This window comes from Chiloscyllium punctatum, chromosome 1 (assembly GCF_047496795.1).
Source record: "Chiloscyllium punctatum isolate Juve2018m chromosome 1, sChiPun1.3, whole genome shotgun sequence".
Lineage (NCBI taxonomy): Eukaryota > Metazoa > Chordata > Chondrichthyes > Orectolobiformes > Hemiscylliidae > Chiloscyllium > Chiloscyllium punctatum.
In genome coordinates, this window is record NC_092739.1 from 120,365,545 (window position 1) to 120,392,103 (window position 26,559).

The 26,559-nt window shown below is 43.0% G+C and overlaps 1 protein-coding gene across 2 annotated transcripts in view; it reads right to left on the minus strand.

Moving 5' to 3' along the window:
- The window catches only part of fam219aa (family with sequence similarity 219 member Aa), a 95,136-nt gene that overhangs the window by 64,732 nt on the left and 3,845 nt on the right, over positions 1-26,559 (minus strand). For both annotated transcript variants that reach the window (XM_072573204.1, XM_072573194.1), the window contains exon 2: positions 1,837-1,936. In XM_072573204.1, coding sequence (XP_072429305.1) covers positions 1,837-1,936 — 100 coding nt within the window. The remainder of the gene's footprint in view (positions 1-1,836; positions 1,937-26,559) is intronic.

The following is a 26,559-nucleotide window of genomic DNA, read 5'->3' on the forward strand; positions in this document are numbered from 1 at the left end:
TTTGGCAATCTCCATAATCCCATTTTATTGAAAAAATATCCAATACTATAAATTCTCTTTACGTACAATAAAAGGGGCCCCGAGTATTTATGTGTGTAACTTCTAATACATACAAATGTTATCAGTTCTTGATACATCAGATTATCCAATTCAGAGTTCAATCTAACTAGTTAAGAAAGTGTTTTAAGTCACTTGGGCTACCAAAGGTTTGCTGCTGTGAGATATTGTATTATAGATCTCTTTACTAACACACTCACCAGCTCACTACATTTATTAATATCACATTCCCATTCATTCATAACTCTTTATAGTAAACAGAATGAGTTAGTAAAGTGTTTTCATTCATTCATAAAACCAGGTTTTTATAGTACATTTTACTATTACAAGATAAATGAATTAAAACACCCCTTCAACCCCATTACTGCTTCTTTACACCTTCAATTCTTATCTGACCTACCTACATTAAAAGCTACCTCTGACTACTGACCTAGTCAGCAACAATACCCTCCCCGACATCACGTCTCCACGACTCAACAAAACTTTGGAAACATTATAATTTTAATCTGCCCTTATCAACCATCTCCCAGACCAGAATAGATTACAGAACATCAGTTTCCCTAACTAGCATGTACTCGTTAAATACATAATAAACAGGGCCGCTATTAAAACAGCGCTTCTGTGAAACTGCACAAATGAATGAAACTCAAACTGGCAAACAGTAAGCAAAATCTCATGACCCAGCTGCAGTAGTCAGTTTAATTTTCTTTGCAATTTTATTTACTGCATGTGTAATTTCAAACTTATTCAGATCATATAGGTCTCGTACTTTTACTAACATTTACAAACTTAAAAGATAAAAAGGACTAGAACTTCTTAATTATACAAGCAGACCAGACAAACACAATAATCCCATCAGCAGTAGCAGCCAGCACTTAGCAAAATGTTTAAACAATCTCTTGTTTCCCAAGGACAGATGTCACACAAACCTTTGTGAACAAGAGATAAAACTACATAACACCACAGTGATAGAATTTTAATAAATGTAAGAACAGTGTACAAAGACGCTACTGTAAGAACTGCACTTCAGGATTCCATTGCCACCTCAAACTGTGCTATTGAGGTGGCTGAATAAAGAGATCACTCACTAATTTTGGTCCTTATTTGAACACGTTCCCACACTGACAAAATACTAACTCCTGTCTTGTTACAAGCACCACTGTCAATAATGTTGAATTGGACATGATAATTCTACCACAGCACTTACCTATAATACTTTGAAAGCAAACTTCAACATAGAAACCATACAAAAAGCACCATCTGCCATACACTCAAAGATGAATGAAGTGTAGTAAACATTTTGTCTGCATCAGCAGAACTCTTCAAAATTTAAACCACAGATTTCTTGGATTACCAAAACAGTTGAAATATTGCAAATTTTTATGAGAATAATTTTATACACTTTATATTTGAACACATCTGATCAATGAAGCCAGTGGAATAATAGTGTTCTTTAAATTTCTATATTTTACTGCACAATATACAACTACTTCAGAGCTAGGATTTTCCTTTCCTATTTTGTGAACTAAATTTAGAGCTTTTTTTGCAAGCGCATATGTAGAATGTGTGCATTGCGCCCATGGGAATGGCACTGCAGCAAAACTGTGCCACAATAAAATAAGCAACCAAACAGATTAAAGAATGTACAGTTCAACTGCAAAGGGCCATGATGTTAAATGCAGTTCAGTCCTGAATGCTGACATGGAAGTATCAAATTTTTTTAATAGTAGAAATAAAGTATGAAATAAACCAATATTGAATTCACAAATTGTAGCTCACCTATTTTCATCTGCAGTGGGGATGGCTTGTAATTCATTGCCACAGATTCGCTCTCGCGGGTGTCACACTCACCTTCAGAGATGGAGGTGGCTGTAGGATCCTGCTCAGAATGACAAAGTGGATTATTATTACATCATTCAGTCTAAAACTATATTCAGCAATATTTTGAAAAACTGTCAAGAATAAATGACTTAATGGTGACACCACTTTTTCAGTCTACATAACCAAATTTTCAGGCACATTAACTTGAGCTGAATTACTTTTTTAAAAAAACAAAAGCATTCACAAGATGTGAGGATTGCTGACTTAGCAGCACTTACTGCCAATCCCTAACTGCCCTTGAGAAGGTGGCAACGTGTGGAGATCTTGAACCACTGCAGGCCATGTGGTGTGGATACATCTACTCTGCTGTTAGGAAGATTAATCAAACTAACAGATTGATTTTCAAGGAAGACCATTCAGAGTAGATCATTCAGTCCCTGATGCCTACTCTATAGACTCTGTCATTCAAACTGATCTTTGTTGATCTGTACTGAATATTTATTGATCTGCATTTATCCCTTGCCCTTAACACCCTTAACTAAAAACAATATCACTGGTTTGAAGAAAAGTCATTCATCAGAAAATCGACAGATGCTGCTAGTCCTAAATATTTCAAACATTTTCAAACATGTATTTGAGATTTCTAACAACAATAGTATTTTGTGTGTGTAAGATCCAATGCCTATCAACTGCAGTCTTTTTTGGAAAAATTCCATATTTCTAATAACATTTATATTGTTATTTTGGGCCATGACAACATTCTGGTAACGTACTGAAGATCTGTGCTTCAGAACTTGCTGCACCACTAGCCAGGCTATTCCAGTTTAGTTAGAACACTGCCCTCTGCCCACTGTATTAAAAATTGCCTGGATACGTTCTGTTCACAAATGTAGGACAAATTTAACCCTGCCAATTATCTCCCTAACAGCCTACACTCAATCATCAGTAAAGCGGTCAAACAGGTCATGAACAGGACTATGAAGCAGCACTTGCTTAGCAACAACCGCTTACTTTGGGTTCCCTAGACCCCTCTGCAGTCTTGGTTCAAAGACGGACGAAAGAGCTGAATTCCAGAGATGAAGTAAGAATGCCTTCCCTCGACATCAAGGCCACATTTGACCTAGTGAGTTATCAAGGAACCCAAGCAAAACTGGAGTCAATGGAAAATTGGCAGAAGGGGAGCTTTCTGCTGATTGGAGTCATACCTGACACGAAGGAAGATGGTTGCTGCTGGTGAAGGTCAGTCAACTCAGCTCCAGGACATCTTGTGGGAGTTCCCCAGGGAGTGTCCTAAGTCCAAGCATCATCAGCTGCTTCAGTGACCTTCCCTCCATCACAGGGTCAGAAGTGGGGATGCTCGATGATGATGCACAATGTTCAGCATCATTCAGGACTCCTTAGATATTGAAATTGTCCAAATGCAGCAAGACCTGGACAATATCCAGGCTTAGGCTGAAAAGTGGAAATTAACATATATACTACACAAATTCCTGGCAATTACCATCTCCAACAAGAGAGAACCTAACCATTATCCTTGACATTCCATACCGTTACTATTGGAATTTCTGATTTCAGAAATGACTGAATTTACAACAAACAATATCTTGGGAGTTACCATTGTTTAAAAACTTAACTGGACTAGCCATTCACTAGCTACAAGAACTAGGAATCCTACATTAAGTAACTCGCCTCCTGACTTCCCAAAGCCTGTGCATCATTTACACAGATAGAGGTCAGGAGTGTGATGGAAAACTCCCCACATGTCTGAATAGGTGCAACTCTAATAAGAAACTTGACACACCCAGAACAAGCAGCCCACTTGCTTTGGACCACATTCCCAACCTTTAGTCTCTCAAATACCGACACTCTGTAGCAGCAGGATGCACCATCTACAAGGTGTACTACACAAATGCGCCAACCTCCTTGGACATCACCTTCCAAAGCCACAATAACTTCCGCATGGAAGGACAAGGGCAGCAGATACATGGGTTCACTATTATTTGCAAATTCTCTTCCATGTCACTCACCATTCTGACTTGGAACTATCTCCACTCCTTCAGTGTTACTGGGTCAAAATCTTGGAACTCTCTTCCCAGTGCCATTGTGGGTCTACTGCTACACATGGACTAAAGCAGTTCAAGAAGGCAGCTCATCAACAGTTTCTCAATGGTAACTATGGATGGCCCCGCAGTGACGCTCACACCCCATAAGTGATTTCTTCAAAAATAACAGATTAATGTTCCCTTCACTTGGATTTCCCCACCAGGGAAATAATTTAACTGCATTTCCATTGTTTTAAATTATGTTTATTAGATTACCCTCCAATTTTCTGCCCTCAAGAGAATACAAGCCAATGCTATAAGGCAAAGTGCCCTCATATGTAACCCCCTGAAACACTGATATAATTCTAGAGAATCTTCTACCTGATTACCTTTAATAAAGTCCCCTCCTTTAATTTTCTCTGCTGAGGAAAACCACCTCAGCCTATCCAAGTGCTGTTCATGGATGAAATGCTCCGGTCTAGGTGACGTCTTGAACCTGCTCTGCACTCTTTCTACAACAATCACATCTGTCCCATGTCTAGAACTATACACAGTATTCCAACTGTGGCTTACCTCCCTATTTTTGTATTCAAGGCTGGCAACTGGGACTAGATTAATTTAGGATATCTGGTCAGCATGGACAAGTTGGATTTAAGGGTCTGTTTCCATGCTGCACAATTCTATGACTACAACTCTAATAGTTTCTGGATTAGTGGTGCTGGAAGAGCACAGCAGTTCAGGCAGCATCCGAGGAGCAGTAAAATCGACGTTTCGGGCAAAAGCCCTTCATCAGGAATGAGGCAAGATTCACAACATCTGGGCCGCCTCATTTACCTATCTTGCTGTCTACAAGGGCATGCACGCCAAGATTCTGCTGGAGTTAACAATACAGAACAAAACGAAAATTGTTCAAAAGCTCAAAGTTTTAGTGAATGGGTATTATGTAAAATTAGACAAAACTTTCCTTGCATTTCAATACATATGCTAATTATAAGTTGGTGAAAAAGACACAGAGATCAAACCTATTAATGAAATAAAATACTTTAAGGATTTTAAGTATTTTGGTTACTAGGCATTCTGTAATCACCAAATAGACTCTGCTAAGAGACAACAATGACAATAAGATATATTTTGGGACAGAAAAGTTTCACAAGATGAAAGAACTGGAAATTTAAAATCAGCATTACCGGAAATTAAAAACACTTTCAGTAAAAACACTTAAATAAAAGCCCAACTTCAACCAAAGGTGGCATAATATGCCAATAGCTTAAGTGTTTCAAAAAGATCCTTCTGGTACAAAATATTATCCATAATTAAGGTTGCAAAAGTTACCAATGACCAATATTAATTTAATGACAACATGTGGTCATTTTTAGCCACACTTAGTACTTAGGTACCAGTTAGAACCAAACATCCTTCACAGGCAGATTGTGATTATACGACTCACATTAGCAGGATGAAGCCTAAAGAATAAGTATGATTTTTACAAGTATTACCTGCTGAACAGGACATTAATCTAAGTGTCATGGAGTCATAAACAGAGATATACAGCACGGAAACAGATCCTTCGGTCAAACTTGCCCATGCCGACCTGTTACTCCAAATTAATCTAGTCCCATTTGCCATCACTTGGCCCATATTCCTCTTAAACCCTTCCTCATCATATGCCTAACTAGATGCCTTTTAAATGTTGTAATTGCATCTGCCTCCACCACTTCCACTGGCAGTTAATTCTATACATGCAACATCCTCTGTATGAACAAGTTACTCCTTAGGCCCTTTCCACTGTCATCTTAAACCTATGCCCTTTAGTTCTGAACGCCCCTACGCTGGGGAAAAATTCATGCCGGTCATAATTTTATAAACGTCTATAAGGCCACCCCTTATGCTCCGATACTTCAGGGAAAATAGCCCCAACTCAAACCCTCCACTACGAAACAAAATAAAATCCACAGAACAATGCAGCCGAGATTGGAAGGCTTGACTTATAATGAGTGGGACTCTTTTCCTGGATCATTGGAGGTTGAGGGTGACCTTCTTGAGGTTTATAAAAGATAAGGTGAACAGCCAAAACTTTTTTTTCCCCTCAGGGTAGGGCAGTCCAAAACAGAATGGCATAAGTTTAAAGGTGGATGGGGGTGGGGGAGATTTGATCTGAGAGGCAGTATTTTCACGAAGAGGGTGGTGCGGATATGGAACAAGTTGCCAGAGGAAGGTGCAGAAGAGAATACAATTACAATATTTAAAAGACATTTGGACAGGTACATGGATAGAGAAAGGTCAGATGGGGACTGGTCTAATTTAAAAAACCTGTTTGGCATGAATGAGTTGGACTGAAGGGTCTGGTTCCCTGCTGTGAGACTCTATGGCTCGAATTGCAGATGCTGGAAATCATAGAATATAAAACACGTACATAACATATTCAGAAACAACCTGATAAACAACAGTCCACCGATTCCTGAATAATAGACATAAACAGGATGACACAACATGCCCTGACACTCTAGCTGCCCTACCACACAAAAGACATCCCGGAGATGATGACCAGATGACTCTGGCCTCGAGGCATCATGGTAGCCCACAAACCTACCACCACACTGAAACGGCTTCTGATGAATTTAAAGGACTCCATAACAACCAGCAGTGGTTAGCACTGCTGCCTCACAGCGCCAGAGATCCGGGTTCAATTCCCGCCTCAGGCGACTCTCTGTGTGGAGTTTGCACCTTCTCCCAGTGTCTGCGTGGGTTTCCTCCGGGTGCTCCGGTTTCCTCCCACAATCCAAAAATGTGCAGGTTAGGTGAATTAGCCATGCTAAATTGTCTGTAGTGTTAGGTTAAGGGGTGAATGAAGGAGTATGGGTCTGGGTGGTATACGCTTCGGCGGGTCGGTGTGGAATTGTTGGGCCGAAGGGCCTGTTTCCACACTAAATAATCTAATCTAATGTAAAATACAAAATACCCTGCAAGGACTGCAACAAGGACAAATGGATGGGAGACTAGCTACGAGGATACATGAGCACCAACTAGTCACCAAAAGACATGACTAACTATCACTGGTATCCATACACACAGTCGAACAGGGACACCAGTTCGACTGGGACAACATATCCATCCTGGGACAGGCTAAACAAAGAAACCCACGGGAATCTCCATAGGCCTGGCATTCAAACCCGAACTCCATTGAGTGAAATAGGGGTTGATGGGAAGGGTGAGGGCAGTAACAAATTAAAAATACTATACATGAACGCACGAAGCATTAGACATAAGATGGATGAGCTTGAGGCTCTTTTGGAAATTGGCAGATACGATATTGTGGGGATAACTGAGACATGGCTTCAAGTGGACAAGGCCTGGGAAATGAATATTCAAGGCTACACGGGCTATCGTAAGGACAGACTGACGGGCAGAGGGTGGCCTTGTTGGTAAGGGAGGATATTCGGTCCCTTGCACGGGGGGACCTAGAGTCAGGGGATGTAGAGTCAGTATGGATACAGCTGCCAAATACGAAGGGTAAAAAGATGCTCTTGGGAGTCATCTACAGGCCCCCAAACAGTAGTCTGGATGTTGAATGCAAGTTGAATCAGGAGCTGAAATTGGCCTGTCGCAAAGACGTTACTACAGTTGTTACGGGGGATTTTAACATGCAGGTAGACTGGGAGAATCAGGATGGTATTGGACCTCAAGAAAGAGACTTTGTGGAGTGCCTCAGAGATGGATTCTTAGAGCAACTGGTGCTGGAGCCGACCAGGGAGAAGGCAATTCTGGATCTGATATTGTGCAATGAACCAGAATTGATTAAGTTTTCTTTTAAGATTACTTACAGTGTGGAAACAGGCCCTTCGGCCCAACAAGTCCACACCGCCCTGCTGAAGCGCAACCCACCCATACCCCTAACCTAACACTATGGGCAATTTAGCATGGCCAATTCACCTGACCTGCACATCTTTGGAGTGTGGGAGGAAACCGGAGCACCCAGAGGAAACCCACGCACACACGGGGAGAATGTGCAAACTCCACACAGAGAGTCGCCTGAGGCGGGAACTGAACCCAGGTCTCTGGCGCTGTGAGGCAGAAGTGCTAACCACTGTGCCACCGTGCCGCCCACAGGGACTTCGAAGTGAAGGAGCCATTGGGAAGTAGTGACCATAATACAATGAGCTTCAATCTGCAATTTGAGAGGGAGAGGGTACAATCGGAAGTGACAATATTTCAGTTGAATAAAGGGAACTATGGATCTATGAGGGAGGAGCTGGCCAAAGTTCAATGGTGCAATACCTTAGCAGGGATGACCGTGGAGGAACAATGGCAGATATTTCTGTGTATAATGCAGAAGTTGCAGGATCAGTTCATTCCTAAAAGGAAGAAAGATCCCAGGAGGAGGCATGGGTGGCAGTGGCTGACGAGGGAAGTTAAGAAACATAAAAAGTTAAAAGAGAAAAAGTATAACATAGCAAAGATAAGTGGGAAAACTGAGGACTGGGAAGCTTTTAAAGAGCAACAGAGGATTACTAAGAAGGAAATACGCAGAGGAAAAATGAGGTACGAAGATAAACTGGCCAATAATATAAAAGGAGGATAGTAAAAGCTTTTTTTAAGTATGTGCAAGGCAAAAAAATGGTTAGGACTAAAATCGGGCCCTTGAAGACAGAAACAGGGGAATATATTACAGGGAACAAAGAAATGGCAGAAGAATTAAATGGGTACTTCAGATCTGTGTTCACTGGGGAAGATACAAGCAATCTCCCTGAGGTAACAGTGGCTGAAGGAACTTACGGGAATTTATATTTGCCAGGAATTGGTGTTGGAGAGACTGTTAGGTCTGAAGGTTGATAAGTCTCCGGGGCCTGATGGTCTACATCCCAGGGTACTAAAGGAGGTGGCTCGGGAAATTGTGGATGCGTTGGTGATTATTTTCCAGAATTTGATAGATTCGGGGTCGGTTCCTGAGGATTGGAGGGTGGCTAATGTTATACCACTTTTTAAGAAAGGTGGGAGACAGAAAGCAGGAAATTATAGACCAGTTAGTCTGACCTCAGTGGTGGGAAAGATGCTGGAGTCTATTATAAAGGATGAAATTACGGCACATCTGGATAGTAGTAACAGGATAGGACAGAGTCAGCATGGATTTATGAAGGGGAAATCATGCTTGACTAATCTTCTGGAATTTTTTGAGGATGTAACTCTGAAGATGGATGAGGGATATCCAGTAGATGTAGTGTACCTGGACTTTCAGAAAGCTTTTGATAAAGTCCCACGCAGGAGGTCAGTGAGTAAAATTAGGGCACATGGTATTGGGGGCAAAGTACTAGATTGGATTGAAAATTGGTTGGCTGATAGGAAACAAAGGGTAGTGATTAACGGCTCCATTTCGGAATGGTAGGCAGTGACCAGTGGGGTACCGCAGGGATCCGTGCTGGGACCGCAGCTTTTTACAATATATGTTTATGATATAGATGATGGTATCAGCAATAACATTAGCAAATTTGCTGATGATACAAAGCTGGGTGGCAGGGTGAAATGTGATGAGAATGTTAGGAGATTACAGGGTGACCTGGACAAGTTCGGTGAGTGGTCAGATGCATGGCAGATGCAGTTTAATGTGGATAAATGTATGGTTATCCACTTGGGTGGCAAGAACAGGAAGGCAGATTACTACCTCAATGGAATCAATTTAGGTAAAGGGGCAGTACAGAGAGATCTGGGTGTTCTTGTACACCAGTCAATGAAGGCAAGCATGCAGGTGCAGCAGGTAGTGAAGGCTAATAGCATGCTGGCCTTCATAACAAGAGGAATGGAGTATAGAAGCAAAGAGGTGCTTCTGCAGCTGTACAGGCCTTTGGTGAGACCACACCTGGAGTATTGTGTGCAATTCTGGTCTCCAAATCTGAGGAAAGACATTCTGGCTATTGAGGGAGTGCAGCGTAGGTTTACGAGGTCAATTCCTGGAATGGCGGCATTACCTTACACTGAAAGACTGAAGCGACTGGGACTGTATACCATTGAGTTTAGAAGACAGAGGGGATCTGATTGAGACACATAAGATTATGAAAGGATTGGACACTCTGGCAGCAGGAAACATGTTTCCGCTGATGGGTGAGTGCCGAACCAGAGGGCACAGTTTAAAAATACGGGGTAGACCATTTAGGACAGAGATGCGGAGAAACTTCTTCACCTAGAGAGTGGTGGCTGTGTGGAATGCTCTGCCCCAGAGGGCAGTGGAGGCCCAGTCTCTGGAATCATTTAAGAAAGAATTGGATAGAGCTCTCAAAGATAGTGGAATCAAGAGTTATGGAGATAAGGCAGGAAGAGGATACTGATTAGGAATGATCAGCCATGATCATATTGAATGGCAGTGCAGGCTCGAAGGGCTGAATGGCCTACTCCTGCACCTATTGTCTATTGTCCATTAACAAATATATAGATTTGGACCCCATTTAACAACCTCTTAGAAACAAAATTGAAAATGATATCACCTGTCATAACAAGCCAAGACAGGTAAACAGCAAGTGGGGCAGAACACCAACACTTCACTGGTGGCTCACTGATGATAATCACTTAGCATGGTGAAAAACATCTAAGAACAAATCTACCAGCTCAGCGAGCAAACTTACAACCTGATCCACAAAGCTTCTCCACAATTTCAAAACCCTCTGTTTCTCCACACTGCCAAGAATCCTGCCTTTAACCCCGAAATCTGTATTCAAATTCAACCTTCCAAAACGATTCAAAACTTTCAAGCTTGAAGACCATCTGCCGCTTCTCAGCCCAACTCTGCATCCTGTCAATGCCCCGTTGCAACCTACAATAGCCCTTCACACTACCCATGCCACCACAACCCTCATGTCATCAGTAAACTTACTAACCCACCCATTCACTTCCTCATCCAAGTCATTTATAAAAATCACAAAAAGCAGAAGTCCCTGAACACATTCCTGCAGAGCAGCACTGGGCTTCAGGCTGAATATTTACATCTACTACCTCCCTCTGTCTTGTATGGGCTAACCAATTCTATATCCAGTCAGCCAAATTTACCTGGATCCCATACCTCCTTACTTTCTGAATGAGCCTTCCATGGGGAACCTTATCAAATGCCTTGCTAAAATCCATATACACCACATTCACTGATCTACTTTCATCAATGTGTTTTGTCACATCCTCAAAAAATTCAACAAGGCTTGTGAGGCATGACTAGCCCCTCTCAAAGCCAAGCTGACTATCGCTGATCAAATAGTGCTTTTCCAAATAATCACCAATCCTGTGTCTCAGAATCCTCCTCAATAATTTGTTCACCAGTAATGTCAGACTGACTGGTCTGTAATTCCCAGAGTTATCCCTATTCCCTTTTGTGAACGTAGGAATAACATTTCCCACCCTCCAATCATCTGGCACTACTCCAGTTGACAGTGAAGATGCAAAGATCATTGCCAAAGGCACAGCAACTTCTTCCCTCGTTTCTCATAGTCACCTTGGGTATATCCTGTTTGGCCCAGGGGACCTATCTATTCTCACGCTTTTCAAAGTTTTCAGCACCATCTCCTTCTTAACATCAACATGTTCAGGCATATCAGCCTGTTTCAGGCGGTTCCCACAAACGACAAAGTCCCTCTCACTTGTAGTCCATAGGCCTCCAAATAATAACTTCACATTGGGGCAGGCAATAAACAAAGAAATAACTAATACCTGTAAAAACGGTACTGCAATTATCTTGGGGGATTTTAATCTACATGTCAATTGGTTGAACCAGTTCGGTCAGGGTAGGTTTGAGGAGGAGTTCGTTGAGTGTTTCAGCGATAGTATGTAATGGAACAGATGAGGGAGCAAGCTATCCTAGATCTGGCCCTGTGCAATGAGGCAGGAATAATCAGTTAGGGATCCTCTTGGAAGAAGCAAACACAGTGTGGTCGAATTTAGAATATAGATGGAGGGTGCAAAGATAAAATCCAATACCAGGGTCCTGTGCTTAAACAAGGGAGACTACAATAGAATAAGGCTAAAGTAGACTGGAAACAAAGATTTTATAGTGTGACAGTTGACGAGCAGTGGAGGACTTCCAAAGCAATTTTTCAAAGTGCTCCGCAAATGTATATTTCAGTGAAAAGCAAGGACTATAAGAAAATGAGTAATCTGCCACGGGTGTCTAAGCAGATAAGGAAGACTATCAAATTGAAAGAAAGGCATAAAAAGTGGCCAAGAACAGCAGGAAACTGGAAGATTAGCAAAACTTTGAAGTTCAACAGAAAGCCACAAGAAGAGTAATAAAAAAAGGTAAGACAGAACATGAGAAAAAACTAGCACAGAATATAAAGACAGATAGCAAAAGTTTCTAGCAATATATAAAAATGAAAAAGAATGCCTAAAGTAAACATTGGTCCTTTACAGGATTAGAAGGGGCATTTAGCTATGGGATATGATAAAATGGCCGAAGCAATGAACTGTTACTTTGTATCATTCTTAAGTGGAGGACACGAACAACATGCCAGTATTTGGCAAAGAGAGGAGGGTAAGTGAGGACCTGGAAATAATTATTATGACAGAATAGGTAGTGTTGGGCAAGCGAATGGAGCTTTAGAAATAGAATCATTTTAACTCAATTTTGGGATACAGACAGATTCTGACCTCACACTTTTAATGCATTGTCTGAGCTGAGAGGTCACCTTTTGTTATAAAGCCTTAGGTTATCGCAAGAAGATGACTTAAAAAAAATTCTGGAATGTTCATATTATTGAACCGAAGCCTGCAACCCATTCTAAAGGATGAAAGACAACAACAATCCAGGTTTGCTCGATATATCATTTCAGTTGCACGACACTGTGATTTTTTTGCTATAAATTAAGTGTCTTATGATCTGATACTCTGCAACCACTTGGTGAAGGAGCAATGCTCCAAAAGCTAGTGCTTCCAAATAAACCTATTGGACTATAGTCTGGTGTTGTGTGATATTAAAATTTATCCCTGATTAACAATGCCACTCCTCAACCTTCTTTACCTCCCTCCCTATTCCTTTTGAAACATCTAAAATCTGAAACATTCAGAAACTATTCATGCCCCTGTGATATCAAAGTCTCCGTCATGGCCAAAACATTAGAGCATGGATCAGCACGTGGAGCTATAAGTTCATCCTCCTTATTCCGGACACTTCTTGTGTTAAAATAGACACACTTCAACTCAAGACACTGACTTCAACTTTACCCTATCAACTGTCTCTCCAACCTCTCAGACTCTCTGCACGTTGTGTCGCCTGTTCACCAGCTACTCCACCCTTAGATCCACAGCTCCGGTTCCCAGCTCCCTGCCAAATGAGTTGAAACCCTCTCGAAGAGCTCTAGCAAACCGCCTGCCCAAGATATTAGTGCACGCCCAGTTCAGGTTCAACCATTCCTTGTACAGGTCACAGCTTCCCATGAAGGTAGCCCAATGATCCACATATCTGAAGCCCTTCTTCCTACACCAGCTCTGCAGCCACGTACTCAGCTGCACTGGCTCTCTGCTCCTAGCCACACTTGCCTGTAGCACCAGTAGCAATCCTGAGATTACTACTCTCCTCATCCTGCTTTTTAGCTTCTAACCTAACTCCCTAAATTGTCTCTTCAGGTTTTCATTCATTATCCTAGCTATGCCATTAATACCAATGTGACCACGATTTTTGGCTGCTTTTCCTCCCCCTTAAGAATCCTGTACACTCGATCCAAGACACCCCTGACCCTGGCACCTGGGAGACAACACCATCTGGGAGTCTCGTTCGCGACCAAAGAATCTACTTTCTGTTCCTCTAACCATTAAATCTCCTATCATGATCTTTCTCGTATTCTCCCCCTTCCCTCTGAGCCACTGAGCCAGCCTGAGAGCCAGAGACCTGGCTGCTGTGGATTACCACTGCTCGGAGCATCCCTCCAACAATATCCAAAGTGGTATACTTATTATTGAGGGGAAGGCCACAGGAGATCGCTGCACTGCCTGCCTATTCCCTTTCCTTCTCCTGACTGTCAACCAGCCACCTTCATCCTGCAACTTATGACATGGGTACAGCAGAGGCAGGAATGGTGTTGCAGGTTCAGGAATTTAAACGTTGCAAAAACAACAGAGAAGATGGTAAAAAGAGGGAGGGGTTTGGCATTGTTGGTCAAAGACAGTATTATGGTTGCAGAAACTACCTTTGAGGACTCGTATACTAAGGTTAGAAACAGGAAAGAAAGAGATCACCCTCTTGGGGGGCTGGGGGGGGGGGGGGGGGGGGGGGGGAAGGGGAGGAAGAGGGGTGGCGGGGTTTCTATAGGCCTCCAAATAGTTCGAGATGTAGAGGAAAGGATGGCAAAGACAATTATCGATATTTTTCCTCAGTATTCACACTGGAAAAAGACAATGTTGAAAATGAGAATATTGAGATACAGGCTGGATTAGAAGGGACTGAGCTTATCGAGTCATAGAAATGTACAGCATAGAAACAGACCCTTTGGTCCAACCGGTTCATGCCGACCAGATATCCCAACCCAATCTAGTTCCACATGCCAGCCCATATCCCTCCAAACCCTTCCTATTCATATACTCATCCAAATGCCTTTTAAATGTTGCAATTGTACCAGCCTCCACCACTTCCTCCAGCAGCTCACTCCATACACATACCACCCTCTGCGTGAAAATGTTGCCCCTTAGGTGTCTTTTATATCTTTCCCCTCTCACCCTAAACCTATGCCCTCTAGTTCTGGACTTCCCGACCCCAGGGAAAAGACTTTGCCTATTTATCCTATTCATGCCCCTCATAATTTTGGAAACTTCTATTAGGTCACCCCTCAGCCTCCGACGCTCCAGGGAAAACAGCCCCACCTGTTCAGCATCTCCATATAGCTCAGATCCTCCAACCCTGGCAACATCCTTGTAAATCTTTTCTGAACTCTTGCAAGTTTCACAACATCTTTCCGATAGGAAGGAGACCAGGATTGCACGCAATATTCCAACAGTGGCCTAAACAATGTCCTGTACAGCTGCAACATGACGTCTCAACTCCTGTACTCAATACTCTGACCTTTAAAGGAAGGCATACCAAATGCCTTCTTCACTATCCTATCTTCCTGCGACTCCACTTTCAAGGAGCTATAAGCCTGCACTTCAAGGTCTCTTTGTTCAGCAACACTCCCTAGGACCTCACCATTAAGTGTATAATTCCTGCTAAGATTTGCCCTCCCAAAATGCAGCACCTCGCATTTATCAGAATTAAACTCCATCTGCCACTTCTAAGCCCATTGGCCCATCTGGTCTAGATCTTGTTGTAATCTGAGGTAACCCTCCTCGCTGTCCACTACACCTCCAATTTTGGTGTCATCTGCAAACTTACTAACTGTACCTCTTATGCAATTCTGGAGACTGTGAAAATAGATAAGCCCCTGGGTCAGCTGGGACTTATCCTTGGATTCTCTGTGAAGCCAGGGAGGAGCCTGCAGAGCCTTTGGCTTTGATCTTTATGTCATCATTGTCTACAGGAATAGTGCCAGAAGACTGGAAGATAGCAAATGTTGTTCCTTGTTTAAAAAGGGGAGTAGAGACAACCCTAGTAATTATAGTCCAGTGAGCCTTACTTCAGTTGTGGGTAAAGTGTGGGAACAGATTATAAGATATAGGATTTATAATCATCTAGAGAGGAATACATTGATTAGGGCTAGTCAACATGATTTTGTGAAGGGTAGGTCATGCCTCACAAACCTTGAGTTTTTTGAGAAGCTGACCAAACAGGTATATGAGGGTAAAACGGTTGACGTGGTGTATATGGATTTCAGTAAGGCATTTGATTAGATTCACCACGGTCGGCTATTGACAAAATACAAGGCATGGGATGGAGAGTGATTTAGTGACTTAGATCAAAACTTGGCTTGCTGAAAGAGTTGTGGATGATGGGAAATGTTCATCCTAGAATTCAGTAATTGGTGGTGTACCACAAGGATCTGTTTTGGGGCCACTGCTTTGTCATTTCTATTCTGGCACACTGCTGCCTTGCAGCACCAGGGTCCCAGGTTCGATTCCAGCCTCAGGCAACTGATGAATGTGCAAACTCCACACTCTCCCAGTGTCTGTGTGGGTTTCCTCTGGGTGCTCCTGTTTCCTCCCACAGTCCAGAGATGTGCAGGTCAGGTGAATTGGCCATGCTAAATTGCCATAGTGTTCGGTGCATTAGTCAGAAGGAAATGGGTCTGGGTGGGTTACTCTTCGAGGGGGGGGGGGGGTGTCGGTGTGGACTTGTTGGGCCAAAGGGCCTGTTTCCACACTGTAAGGAATCTAATCTAATCTAAACTACCTGGATGAGAGCGTAGAAATATGGGTTAATAAATTTGCGGATGACATGAAGGTCTGTAGAGTTGTGGATAGTGCAGAAGGATGAAGGCTACAGAGGGACATAGACAAGTTGCAGAGTTGGGCAGAGAGGTGGCAAATGGAGTTTAATGTGGAAAAGTGTGAGGTGATTCACTTTGGAAGAAGCAAGTGGTAAGATTCTCAGTAGTATAAATGAGCAGTAAGATCTTGGTGTCCACGTACACAGACCACTGAAAGTTGTCACCCAGGTTGATATGGTTGTTAAGAAGGCATATGATGTATTCGCTTTTATTGGCAGAGGAATTGAGTTTCGGAACAATGAGGTTGTGCCACACTCTGGTGTGGCTGCACTTGGGAGTATTGCGTACAGTTCTGGTCACCGCATTATAGGAAGGATGTGGAAGCTTTGGAAAGGGTTCAGAGAAGATTTACTAGGATGTTGCCTGGTATGGAGGGAAGGTCTGATGAGAAAAGGTTGAGGCACTTAAGGCTGTATTTGTTAGAGAGAAGAAGGTTGAAAGGGGACTTGATTGAGACATACAAGATAAATCAGAGTGTTAGACAGGGTGGACAGAGAGCCTTTTTTCTTGGATGGTGATGGCTAGCACAAAGGGCATAGCTTTAAATTGAGGGGTGATAGATATAGGACAGATGTCAGAGGTAGTTTCTTTACTCACAGTAGTAGGGGCATGGAACACACTGCCTGCAAAAGTAGTAGACTTGCTAACTTTAAAGGACATTCAAATGGTCATTGGATAGTGGATGAAAATGGAATTGTGTAGGTTAGATGGGCTTCAGATTGTTACACCAACTTGTGAAACCATCGAGGACTAAAGAGAATATTACAGCGCAGTGAAGGCTATGTTCTAACTTAGGTGTGATTACCTCCCTGTAACTTCTATCACACCCTCAGCCTCGGAAACAAAACAGAAATTTATTCATCTCCACCTATCAATCACTCCACCCCCTCTGTCTTCAGCAAATCTACCTGCATTTCCTCGCAACAATCAGTTCTGAAGGTCACTGCATCCAAGGCATCAACTCTGCTTTCTCTCCACAGATACTGTTAGACATCCACAGGTCTACTTCTGCCTTGGGACCCTCCAACCACGCAGGAACAATGTGGATTTCACCAGCTTCCCCATTCACCAACCCCACCCCCAACATATCCCAGATCCAACCTTCCAACTCGGCACTGCCCTCTTGAACTGTCCTACCCGCCGAGCTTCCTTCCTACCTACCTGCTCCACCCTCCTCTCCGACCTATCACCTTGACCCTCACTTTCATCTACTCATCACATTCCCAGCTACCTTCCCCCTGGGCCCCAACGCCTCCCATTTATCTATCAGCCCCCTTGTGCCATCCCCTCATTCCTGATAAAGAGCTTATGCTCAAAACATCGACTCTCCTATGCCGTGGATGCTGCTTGACGTGCTGTGCTTTTCCAGCACCACGTTCTTAGACTCTGATCTCCAGCATCTGCAGTTCTCACCTTGTCCTGCCAGACCTGTTGACTTTTCCCAGCCATTTGTTTTTGTTATTAATCAAAGGTCACTGCAAAATCTCACTGACAACATTGATCCCATCACACTAATCATAAAACAAGTATAGCCCAACTCTGAAACCAATTTCAAAGTAAATGCTTAAATATTTCAATGATAAAAGACTTGGCTTCCATAAATCAGCGAAGAGGCCTGTCAGCACACTAACATATTATATTGTGGTGAGTGCAATTTGGACTAGACTCAGCGTCACAGATAGTAGAGTTATTATTGGATTTCCATCAGATTTTCTGCCTCAAAACGGAAAACTTTCCAGAGAAAGTGCTTAAAGGCGGATCCAATTACAGCACTTAAAAGACATTTATACAGGTGCACGAATAGGAATGATTTAGAGTAATGTGGGCAAAACACAGACAAATGGGACTACTTTAGTTAAGGATATTCTGGTCTGTATGGCTAAAGCATAAGACGTAGGAGCAGAAATTAGATCATTCAGTCCATCACGTCTGCTCCGTCATTTAATCATGGCTGATACATTTCTCATCCCCATTCTCTCACTTTCTCCCTGTTTCCCTTGATACCCTTTACAATCAAAAGTTTATCTATCTCCATCTTAAATGTACTCAAAGACATGGCCACCACAGCCTTCTGTGGCAGGGAACTCTATAGATTCACGACTCTCTGGCTGAAGAGGTTTCTCTATACCTCTGCTCTAAAAGACCTTTCCTTTACTCTAAGGAGGTGCCCTTGGGTTCTAGTCTCTCTCACTAATGGAAACATCTTCCCAAGATCCACTCTGTCCATGCCATTCTGTAGTTTCAATTAGATCCCTTGTCATCCTTCTGAACTCCATCAAGTACAGACCCAGAATCCTCAAACATTTGTCATCCTCAATGAGATGGGATTGACATTCACAAGGAGGTATGAGCAATTCTGGAAAGTGTGAAAATAGATAAGTCTCCTAGGCCGGATGAGATTTATCCTATGACTCTCTGGGAAGTGAGGGAGGAGATTACAGAGCCTTTTGCTTTGATCTTTATGTCATTATTTTCTGCAGGATAGTGCCAGAAGACTGGATGATAGCAAATGCTGTCCTCTTGTTCAAGAAAGGGAATTGAGACAACCCTGGTAATTATAAACCAGCGAGATTTACTTTAGTTGTGGGTAAAGTGTTGGAAAACGTTATAAGAGGTAGCATCTATAATCATCTATCGAGGAATAAGTTGATTAGGGATAGTTAACATGGTTTTGTGAAGGGTAGGTTGTGCCTCATAAAGCATTCAATAAAGTTGAGATGGTGACCAAACAGGTGGAGGAGGGTAAAGCAGTTCATGTGGTGTATATGGATTGCAGTAAGGCATTTGAGAAGGTTCCCCGCAGTAGGCTACTACACAAAATATGGAGCCATGGGATGGAGGGTGATTTAGCGGTTTGGATCAGAATTTGGCTAGCTGAAAGAAGACAGAGGGTGGTTGATGGTAAACCTTCATCTAGGAGTTCAGTTACTATCGGTGTACAGCAAGGATCTGTTTTAGAGCCACTGCTGTTTGTCATTTTTATAAATGATCTAGATGGGGGCATAGAAGGATGGGTTAGCAAATTTGCAGATGACACTAAGGTTGGTGGAATAGTGGATAGTGCAGAAAGATATTGTAGGTTACAGAGGGACATAGATAAGCTGCAGAGCTGGGCTGAGGCGCGGCAAATGGATTGTGAGGTGATTCACTCTAGAAGGAGCAACAGGAATAAAGAGTATTGGGCTAATAGTTAAGATTCTTGGTAGTGTAGATGAGCAGACAGATCTTGGTGTTCATGTACATAGATCCCTGAAAGTTGCCATCCAGATTGATAGGGCTATTAAGAAGGCATATGCGGTGTTCGCTTTTATTGGTAGAGGGACTGGATTTCAGAGCCACGAGGTCATGCTACAGCTGTACAAAACTCTGGTGTGGCCGCACTTGGGAGTACTGCATACAGTTCTGGTCACTGCATCATAGAAGTCATGTGAAAGCTTTGGAAAGGGTGCAAAACAGGTTTACTAGGATGCTGACTGGTATGGAGGGAAGGTCTTGTGAGGAAAGGCTGAGGAACTTGAGGCGGCTTTTGTTAGAGAGAAGTAGGTTGAGAGGTGACTTAATTGAGACATACAAGATTATCAGAGGGTTAGATAGGGTGGACAGTGAGAGTCTTTTTCCCCCCACCTCGGATAGTGATGGCTAGCACAAGTGGACATAGCTTTAGATTGAGGGGTGATAGATAAAGGACAGATGTCAGAAGTAGTTTCTTTACTCAGTAGGGGTGTGGATTGCCCTGCCTGCAACAGTAATAAACTCCCCAACTTTAAGGGCATTTAAATAGTCATTGGATATACATATGGATGAAAATGGAATAGTGTAGGATAGATGGGCTCCAGGTTGGTTCCACAGGTCAGCACAACATCGAGGGCTGAAGGGCCTGTATTGCATTGTAATGTTCTATATGTTAAGCTGTTCATTCCTGGAAGCATTCTCATGAATGTCCTCTGAACATACTCCGGGACTGTACATTCTTCCTGAGATATGGGGCCCAAAATTGGATACAGTACTCCAAATGTTGGAGCAAATACTTTGTTTCTTTGCTTTATGACTCTTTGCTGAAAATCTCCATTATGCTCAAAGTTTAGATATTCATAAAATTCTAAATATACTTACCCCCACAAAAACAGCTGACAAAAAAAAATACTGTCAAAGGTAAAGTCACAAATTCTAAATGATAGGGTTGCTCCAGATGTGACAAGATTGAAGTTGTGAAGGTGGGGCTTTCATGGTAACCTCATGATGCATTTATGAATAGAATAGAATTATAGGCTTGATGTGGGGCTAAGTAATCTGTTGATACTAGGTCTGCTCCAAATACATGGAACAAGCAGTATTTAAAAGAAAGTTACACATATTGGCATAATTGTCAAAATTATTGAAAGTAGAATTACTCTGGATAAAGTGTTAGAATGCATATTAATGCTTTGATGTTTTGATTATTGCAGTATATACTGAGATACAGTGAAAAGTATTGTTTTGTGCGCTTTTCAGGTGGATCATAACTTACCCAAGTACATCAGGAACAGAATTATGAGTACAGTGTTACAGCTTCAGAGAAGGTGCAGAGATCAACTTTAATATTTTAGCAGCCCATTCCAGCAGGGAAGAAATTGTTCTTGAATCTGTTGGAACTTGGTTTTCAAATTCTTGTATCTTCTACCCAATGGAAGAGGGTGGAAGACAGTATAACCAGGGTGGATTGCTTTTAGTCATATTGGTTGCTTTCTTGAGGCAGTGGGAAGTAAAGATAGAGTCAATAGAAGGAAAACTGCTTTTTGTAATGGATTGGACTATGTTCTAGGCATCATGTAATTTATTTTGGTTTTGAGCAAAGCAGCTGCCATACCAAGCTGCGATACATCCAGATAAGATGTGATGCATCTATAATAATTGTTAAGAGTAATTTTGGACATGCTGAATTTCCTTAGCCTTCGAAGGAAAGAGAGGCTTTGGTGCACTTTGACTGATGTGGATGTGGATGTGGATGGACCAGGACAGATTACTGGTGAACATTTGCAGGAACTTGACATTCTCAACCATCTCCACCTCAGCCCACTGACACAGACAGGCATGTGCTCCTCTCTGCTTCGTCAAGTCAATAACCAGCTCCTTTGATTTGATGTCGTTGTTGGAGAGATTATTGTCAATAAACCGTGACACCAAGCACTGAATCGCTCTCCAGTATTCTGTCTCTTCATTGTTTGAGATCGGACCAGTACAGTAGGTTTTGTCAACAAACTTCTAAATGGTGTTACAGTGGAACTTGCCACACAGTCACGAGTGCATAGGTCATATAGTAATAGGCGGAGCATGTAGCCTTTTGGGCTGTTGAGGTTATCGTGGAGGTGGTGTTGTTGCCTATCTTTGCTGATCGCCGTCTGTGGGTGATGGTAGCTGACAGAGGGTGGTAGTGGAGGACTGTTTTTCCAGACGGGAGGCCTGTAATCAGTGGTGTTCCACAGGGATCAGTATTGGGATTATGTTTGTTTGCCATATACGAACAACTTGTATGCAAATATAGGAAGGATGGTTAGTAAGTTGGCAGATGACACCAAAATTGGTGACAGAGTGGACAACGAAGGAGGTTATATTAGATTACAAAAAGATGTTGATCAATTGGGTCAATGAGTGAGGGGTGGCAGATGGAGTTTAGTTTGGATACATGCAAGATATTTATGTATAAGTTCAAAACTAAGGGTAGTACTGTAGAACAAAATGACTTCAGAGTTCAGGTACGTAATTCTTTGAAATTTGTGTCACAGGGGGTTAGCCAGCGTTTACTTGCCTTCATTGCTCAGACCATTGAGTATTGGAGTTAGGACATCATGTTGAGGTTGTGCAAGATGTTGGTGAGACCTATTCTGGAGTACAGTGTGCAATTCTGGTCGTCCTGCTAAAGGAAGCATATGATTAAGCTGGAGAGTGTTCAGAAAAGATTGAGCAGGATGTTGCTGAAATTGGAGGGTTTGACTTAGAAGGGGAAGCTGGATAGGCCGGGACTGTTTTCAATGGAGCATAGGAGGTTGCGGGGTGATCTTATAGATGTTTATAAAATCATGAGGGGCATAGATAAAGACGAATAGTAAGGGTCTTTTCCAGAGGGTACGGGAATTCAAAACTAGGGGGCATACCTTTAAGGTAAGAGGAAAAAGATTTAAAAAGAAAATGAGGGGCAATTTGTTTTTACAGTTTCATGTGTGAAATGAACTGCCAGAGGAAGTGGGGGATGCAGGTACAGTTACCACATTTAAAAGACATTCGGGAGTGTTGCTGAATAAAGAGACCTTGGAGTGCAGGTTCATAGCTCCTTGAAAGTGGAGTCACAGGTAGATAGGATAGTGAAGAAGGCGTTTAATATGCTTTCCTTTATTGGTCAGAGTATTGAGTACAGGAGTTGGGAGGTCATGTTGTGGCTGTACAGGACATGGGTTAGGCCACTGTTGGAATATTGCATGCAATTCTGGTCTCCTTCCTATCGGAAAGATGTTGTGAAACTTGAAGAGGTCCAGAAAAGATTTACAAGGATGTTGCCAGGGTTGGAGGATTTGAGCTACAGGGAGAGGCTGAACAGGCTGGGGCTGTTTTCCCTGGAGCGTCGGAGGCTGAGGGGTGACCTTATGGAGGTTTAGAAAATTATGAGAGGCATGTATAGGATAAATAGACAAAGTCTTTTCCCTGGGGTCGGAGAGTCCAGAGCTAGAGGGCATAGGTTTAGGGTGAGAGGGGAAAGATATAAGAGAGACCTAAGGGGCAACTTTTTCATGCAGAGGTTGGTACGCGTATGGAATGAGCTGCCAGAGGATGTGGTGGAGGCTGGTACAATTGCAACATTTAAAAGGCATCTGGATGGGTATATGAATAGGAAGGATTTGGAGGGATACGGACCAGGTGCTGGCAGGTGTGACTAGATTGGCTTGGGATATCTAGTTGGCATGGACAGGTTGGACTGAAGGGTCTGTTTCCATGCTGTACATCGCTATGACTCTAAGTACATGAATAGGCAAGATTTGTTTCCACGAAATATGACTCTATGACTCTAAGTCAAGGATCCAGTTGCAGAGGGGAGAGCAGAGTACTAGGTTCCTGAGTCGTAGTCATGGGCGACTTCAACTTCCCAAATATTGATTGGAAGCTCTTTAGATCAAGTAGATTGGATGGGGCGGTGTTTGTGCAGTGTGTCCAGGAAGCTTTTCTAACGCAGTATGTAGATTGTCCAACCAGAGGGGAGGCCATATTGGATTTGGTACTCGGTAACGAACCGGGACAAGTGGTGGGCTTGTTAGTGGGTGAACATTTTGGTGATGGCGACCACAATTCTGTGACTTTCACCTTGGTTATGGAGAGAGATAGGTGCACACAACAAGGAAGTTTTTACAATTGGGGGAAGGGAAATTACGATGCTGTAAGACAGGATTTGAGGAGCATACGTTGGGAGCATAGGCTGTCAGGGAAGGATGTGGTGGAAATGTGGGACTTTTTCAAGGAGCAGATACGACGTGTCCTTGATATGTATGTACCGATCAGGCAGGAAAGAAATGGTCGTGTGAGGGAGCCTTGGTTGACGAGGGAGGTTGAATGTCTAGTAAAGAGGAAGAAGGAGGCTTACATAAGGTTGAGGAAACAAGGTTCAGACAGAGCAGTGGAGGGATACAGGATAGCCAGAAGGGACCTGAAGAAAGGGATTAGGAGAGCTAAGAGAGGGCATGAAAAATCCCTGGCGGATAGGATCAAGGATAACCCCAAGGCATTCTATGCGTATGTGAGAAACCTGAGAATGACGAGAACGAGGGTAGGTCCGATCAAGGACAGTGGTGGGAGACTGTGTATTGAGTCGGAAGAGATAGGAGAGGTCTTGAACAAGTACTTCTCTTCAGTATTTACGAACGAGAGGGACTGTATTGTTGAAGAGGAGAGTGTGAAACGGACTGATAAGCTAGAAGAGATATCTGTTAGGAAGGAAGATGTGTTGGACATTTTGAACAACTTGAGGATAGACAAGTCCCCCGGGCCTGACGGGATATATCCTAGGATTATGTGGGAAGCAAGAGAGGAAATTGCAGTACCGTTGGCAATGATCTTCTCGTCTTCACTGGCAACGGGGGTGGTACCAGGGGACTGGAGAGTAGCGAATGTTGTGCCCCTGTTCAAAAAAGGGAATAGGGATAACCCCGGGAATTACAGGCCAGTTAGTCTTACTTCTGTGGTAGGCAAAGTAATGGAAAGGGTACTGAGGGATAGGATTTACGAGTATCTGGAACGGCACTGCTTGATTAGGGACAGCCAGCACGGATTTGTGAAGGGTAGGTCTTGCCTTACAAGTCTTATTGAATTCTTCGAGGAGGTGACCAAGCATGTGGATGAGGGTAGAGCAGTGGATGTAGTGTACATGGATTTTAGTAAGGCATTTGATAAGGTTCCCCATGGTAGGCTTATGCGGAAAGTCAGGAGGCATGGGATAGAGGGAAATTTGGCCAATTGGATAGAAAACTGGCTAACCGGTCGAAGTCAGAGAGTGGTAGTAGATGGTAAATATTCAGCATGGAGTCCAGTTACAAGTGGAGTTCCGCAGGGATCAGTTCTGGGTCCTCTGCTGTTTGTAATTTTTATTAATGACTTAGATGAGGGAGTCGAAGGGTGGGTCAGTAAATTTGCAGATGATACAAAGATAGGTGGAGTTGTGGACAGTGAGGAGGGCTGTTGTCGGCTGCAGAGGGACTTAGATATGATGCAGAGCTGGGCTGAGGAGTGGCAGATGGAGTTCAACCCTGCCAAGTGTGAAGTTGTCCATTTTGGAAGAACAAATAAGAATGCGGAATACAGGGTTAATGGTAGGGTTCTTGGTCAGGTGGAGGAACAGAGGGATCTTGGGGTCTATGTACATAGATCTTTGAAGGTTGCCACTCAGGTGGATAGAGTTTGTAAGAAGGCCTATGGAGTATTATCGTTCATTAGCAGAGGGATTGAATTCAAGAGTCGTGAGGTGATGTTGCAGCTGTACAGGACTTTGGTTAGGCCACATTTGGAGTACTGTGTGCAGTTCTGGTCGCCTCACTTTAGGAAAGATGTGGAAGCTTTGGAGAGGGTGTAGAGAAGATTTACCAGGATGTTGCCTGGAATGGAGAGTAGGTCGTATGAGGATAGGTTGAGAGTTCTCGGCCTTTTCTCGTTGGAACGGCGAAGGATGAGGGGTGACTTGATAGAGGTTTATAAGATGATCAGAGGAATAGATAGAGTAGACAGTCAGAAACTTTTTCCCCGGGTACAACAGAGTGTTACAAGGGGACATAAATTTAAGGTGAAGGGTGGAAGGTATAGGGGAGATGTCAGGGGTGGGTTCTTCACCCAGAGAGTGGTGGGGGCATGGAATGCGCTGCCCGTGGGAGTGGTAGAGTCAGATTCATTGGCGACCTTTAAGCGGCATTTGGATAGGTACATGGATGGGTGCTTAATCTAGGATAGAAGTTCGGCACAACATCGTGGGCCGAAGGGCCTGTTCTGTGCTGTATTGTTCTATAAGTTTGTTTGGAATTATGGTGTTGAAGACAGAACTGTAGTTACTAAGGTGGAGTCTGACGTAGGTATTCTGGTTATCTGCGTGTTCCAGGAATGAATGCAGGGTCAGGGAGATGGTGTCTGTGGTAGACCTGTTGCAACAGTAGGTGAGCTGTCGAGCAGCAAGGCAATCTGTGAGGCTGAATGTGTGCCATGACTAACTTCTTAAATCACTTCATAAATTATGGATGTCAGTTACTGTATGGTAGTGACTGGGGAAAGCTGCTTAATTTTTTTATTTGGCACTGGCATGATTGTGATCTTCTTGAAGCAGGTGGCTTCCTAGGAAGGACAGGTTAAAGAAATCTGTGAATACACTCAACAGCTAGTCAGAGCAGGATCTGAGTGTAAATCTAGGGATTCCATTCGGGCCAATCGCTTTCCATGGGTTCACTCTCAAGAAAGCTGATCTGATGTCTGTGGTGGTGTTTGGGGTACAGGTGCAAGTGAGTCTTTCAAGGCTGGTGACATTGTTTCACTGATCTTCTATTCAAAACAAGTATAGAATGCATTGAGCTCATCAGGGAGAAATGAATTGTTGCTAGCAATTCGACTTGACATTCCTTTATAGCCAGTTATGTCATGTAAGCCTTGCCACAAACGACATGTTCTCATCTGGTTAGTCTGGAACTCTAGTTCAGTCTGGTGATGTTTCTTGGTGTTTCTGATGGTTTTGCAAAAATCATACCTGGATACATGGTGGTGTG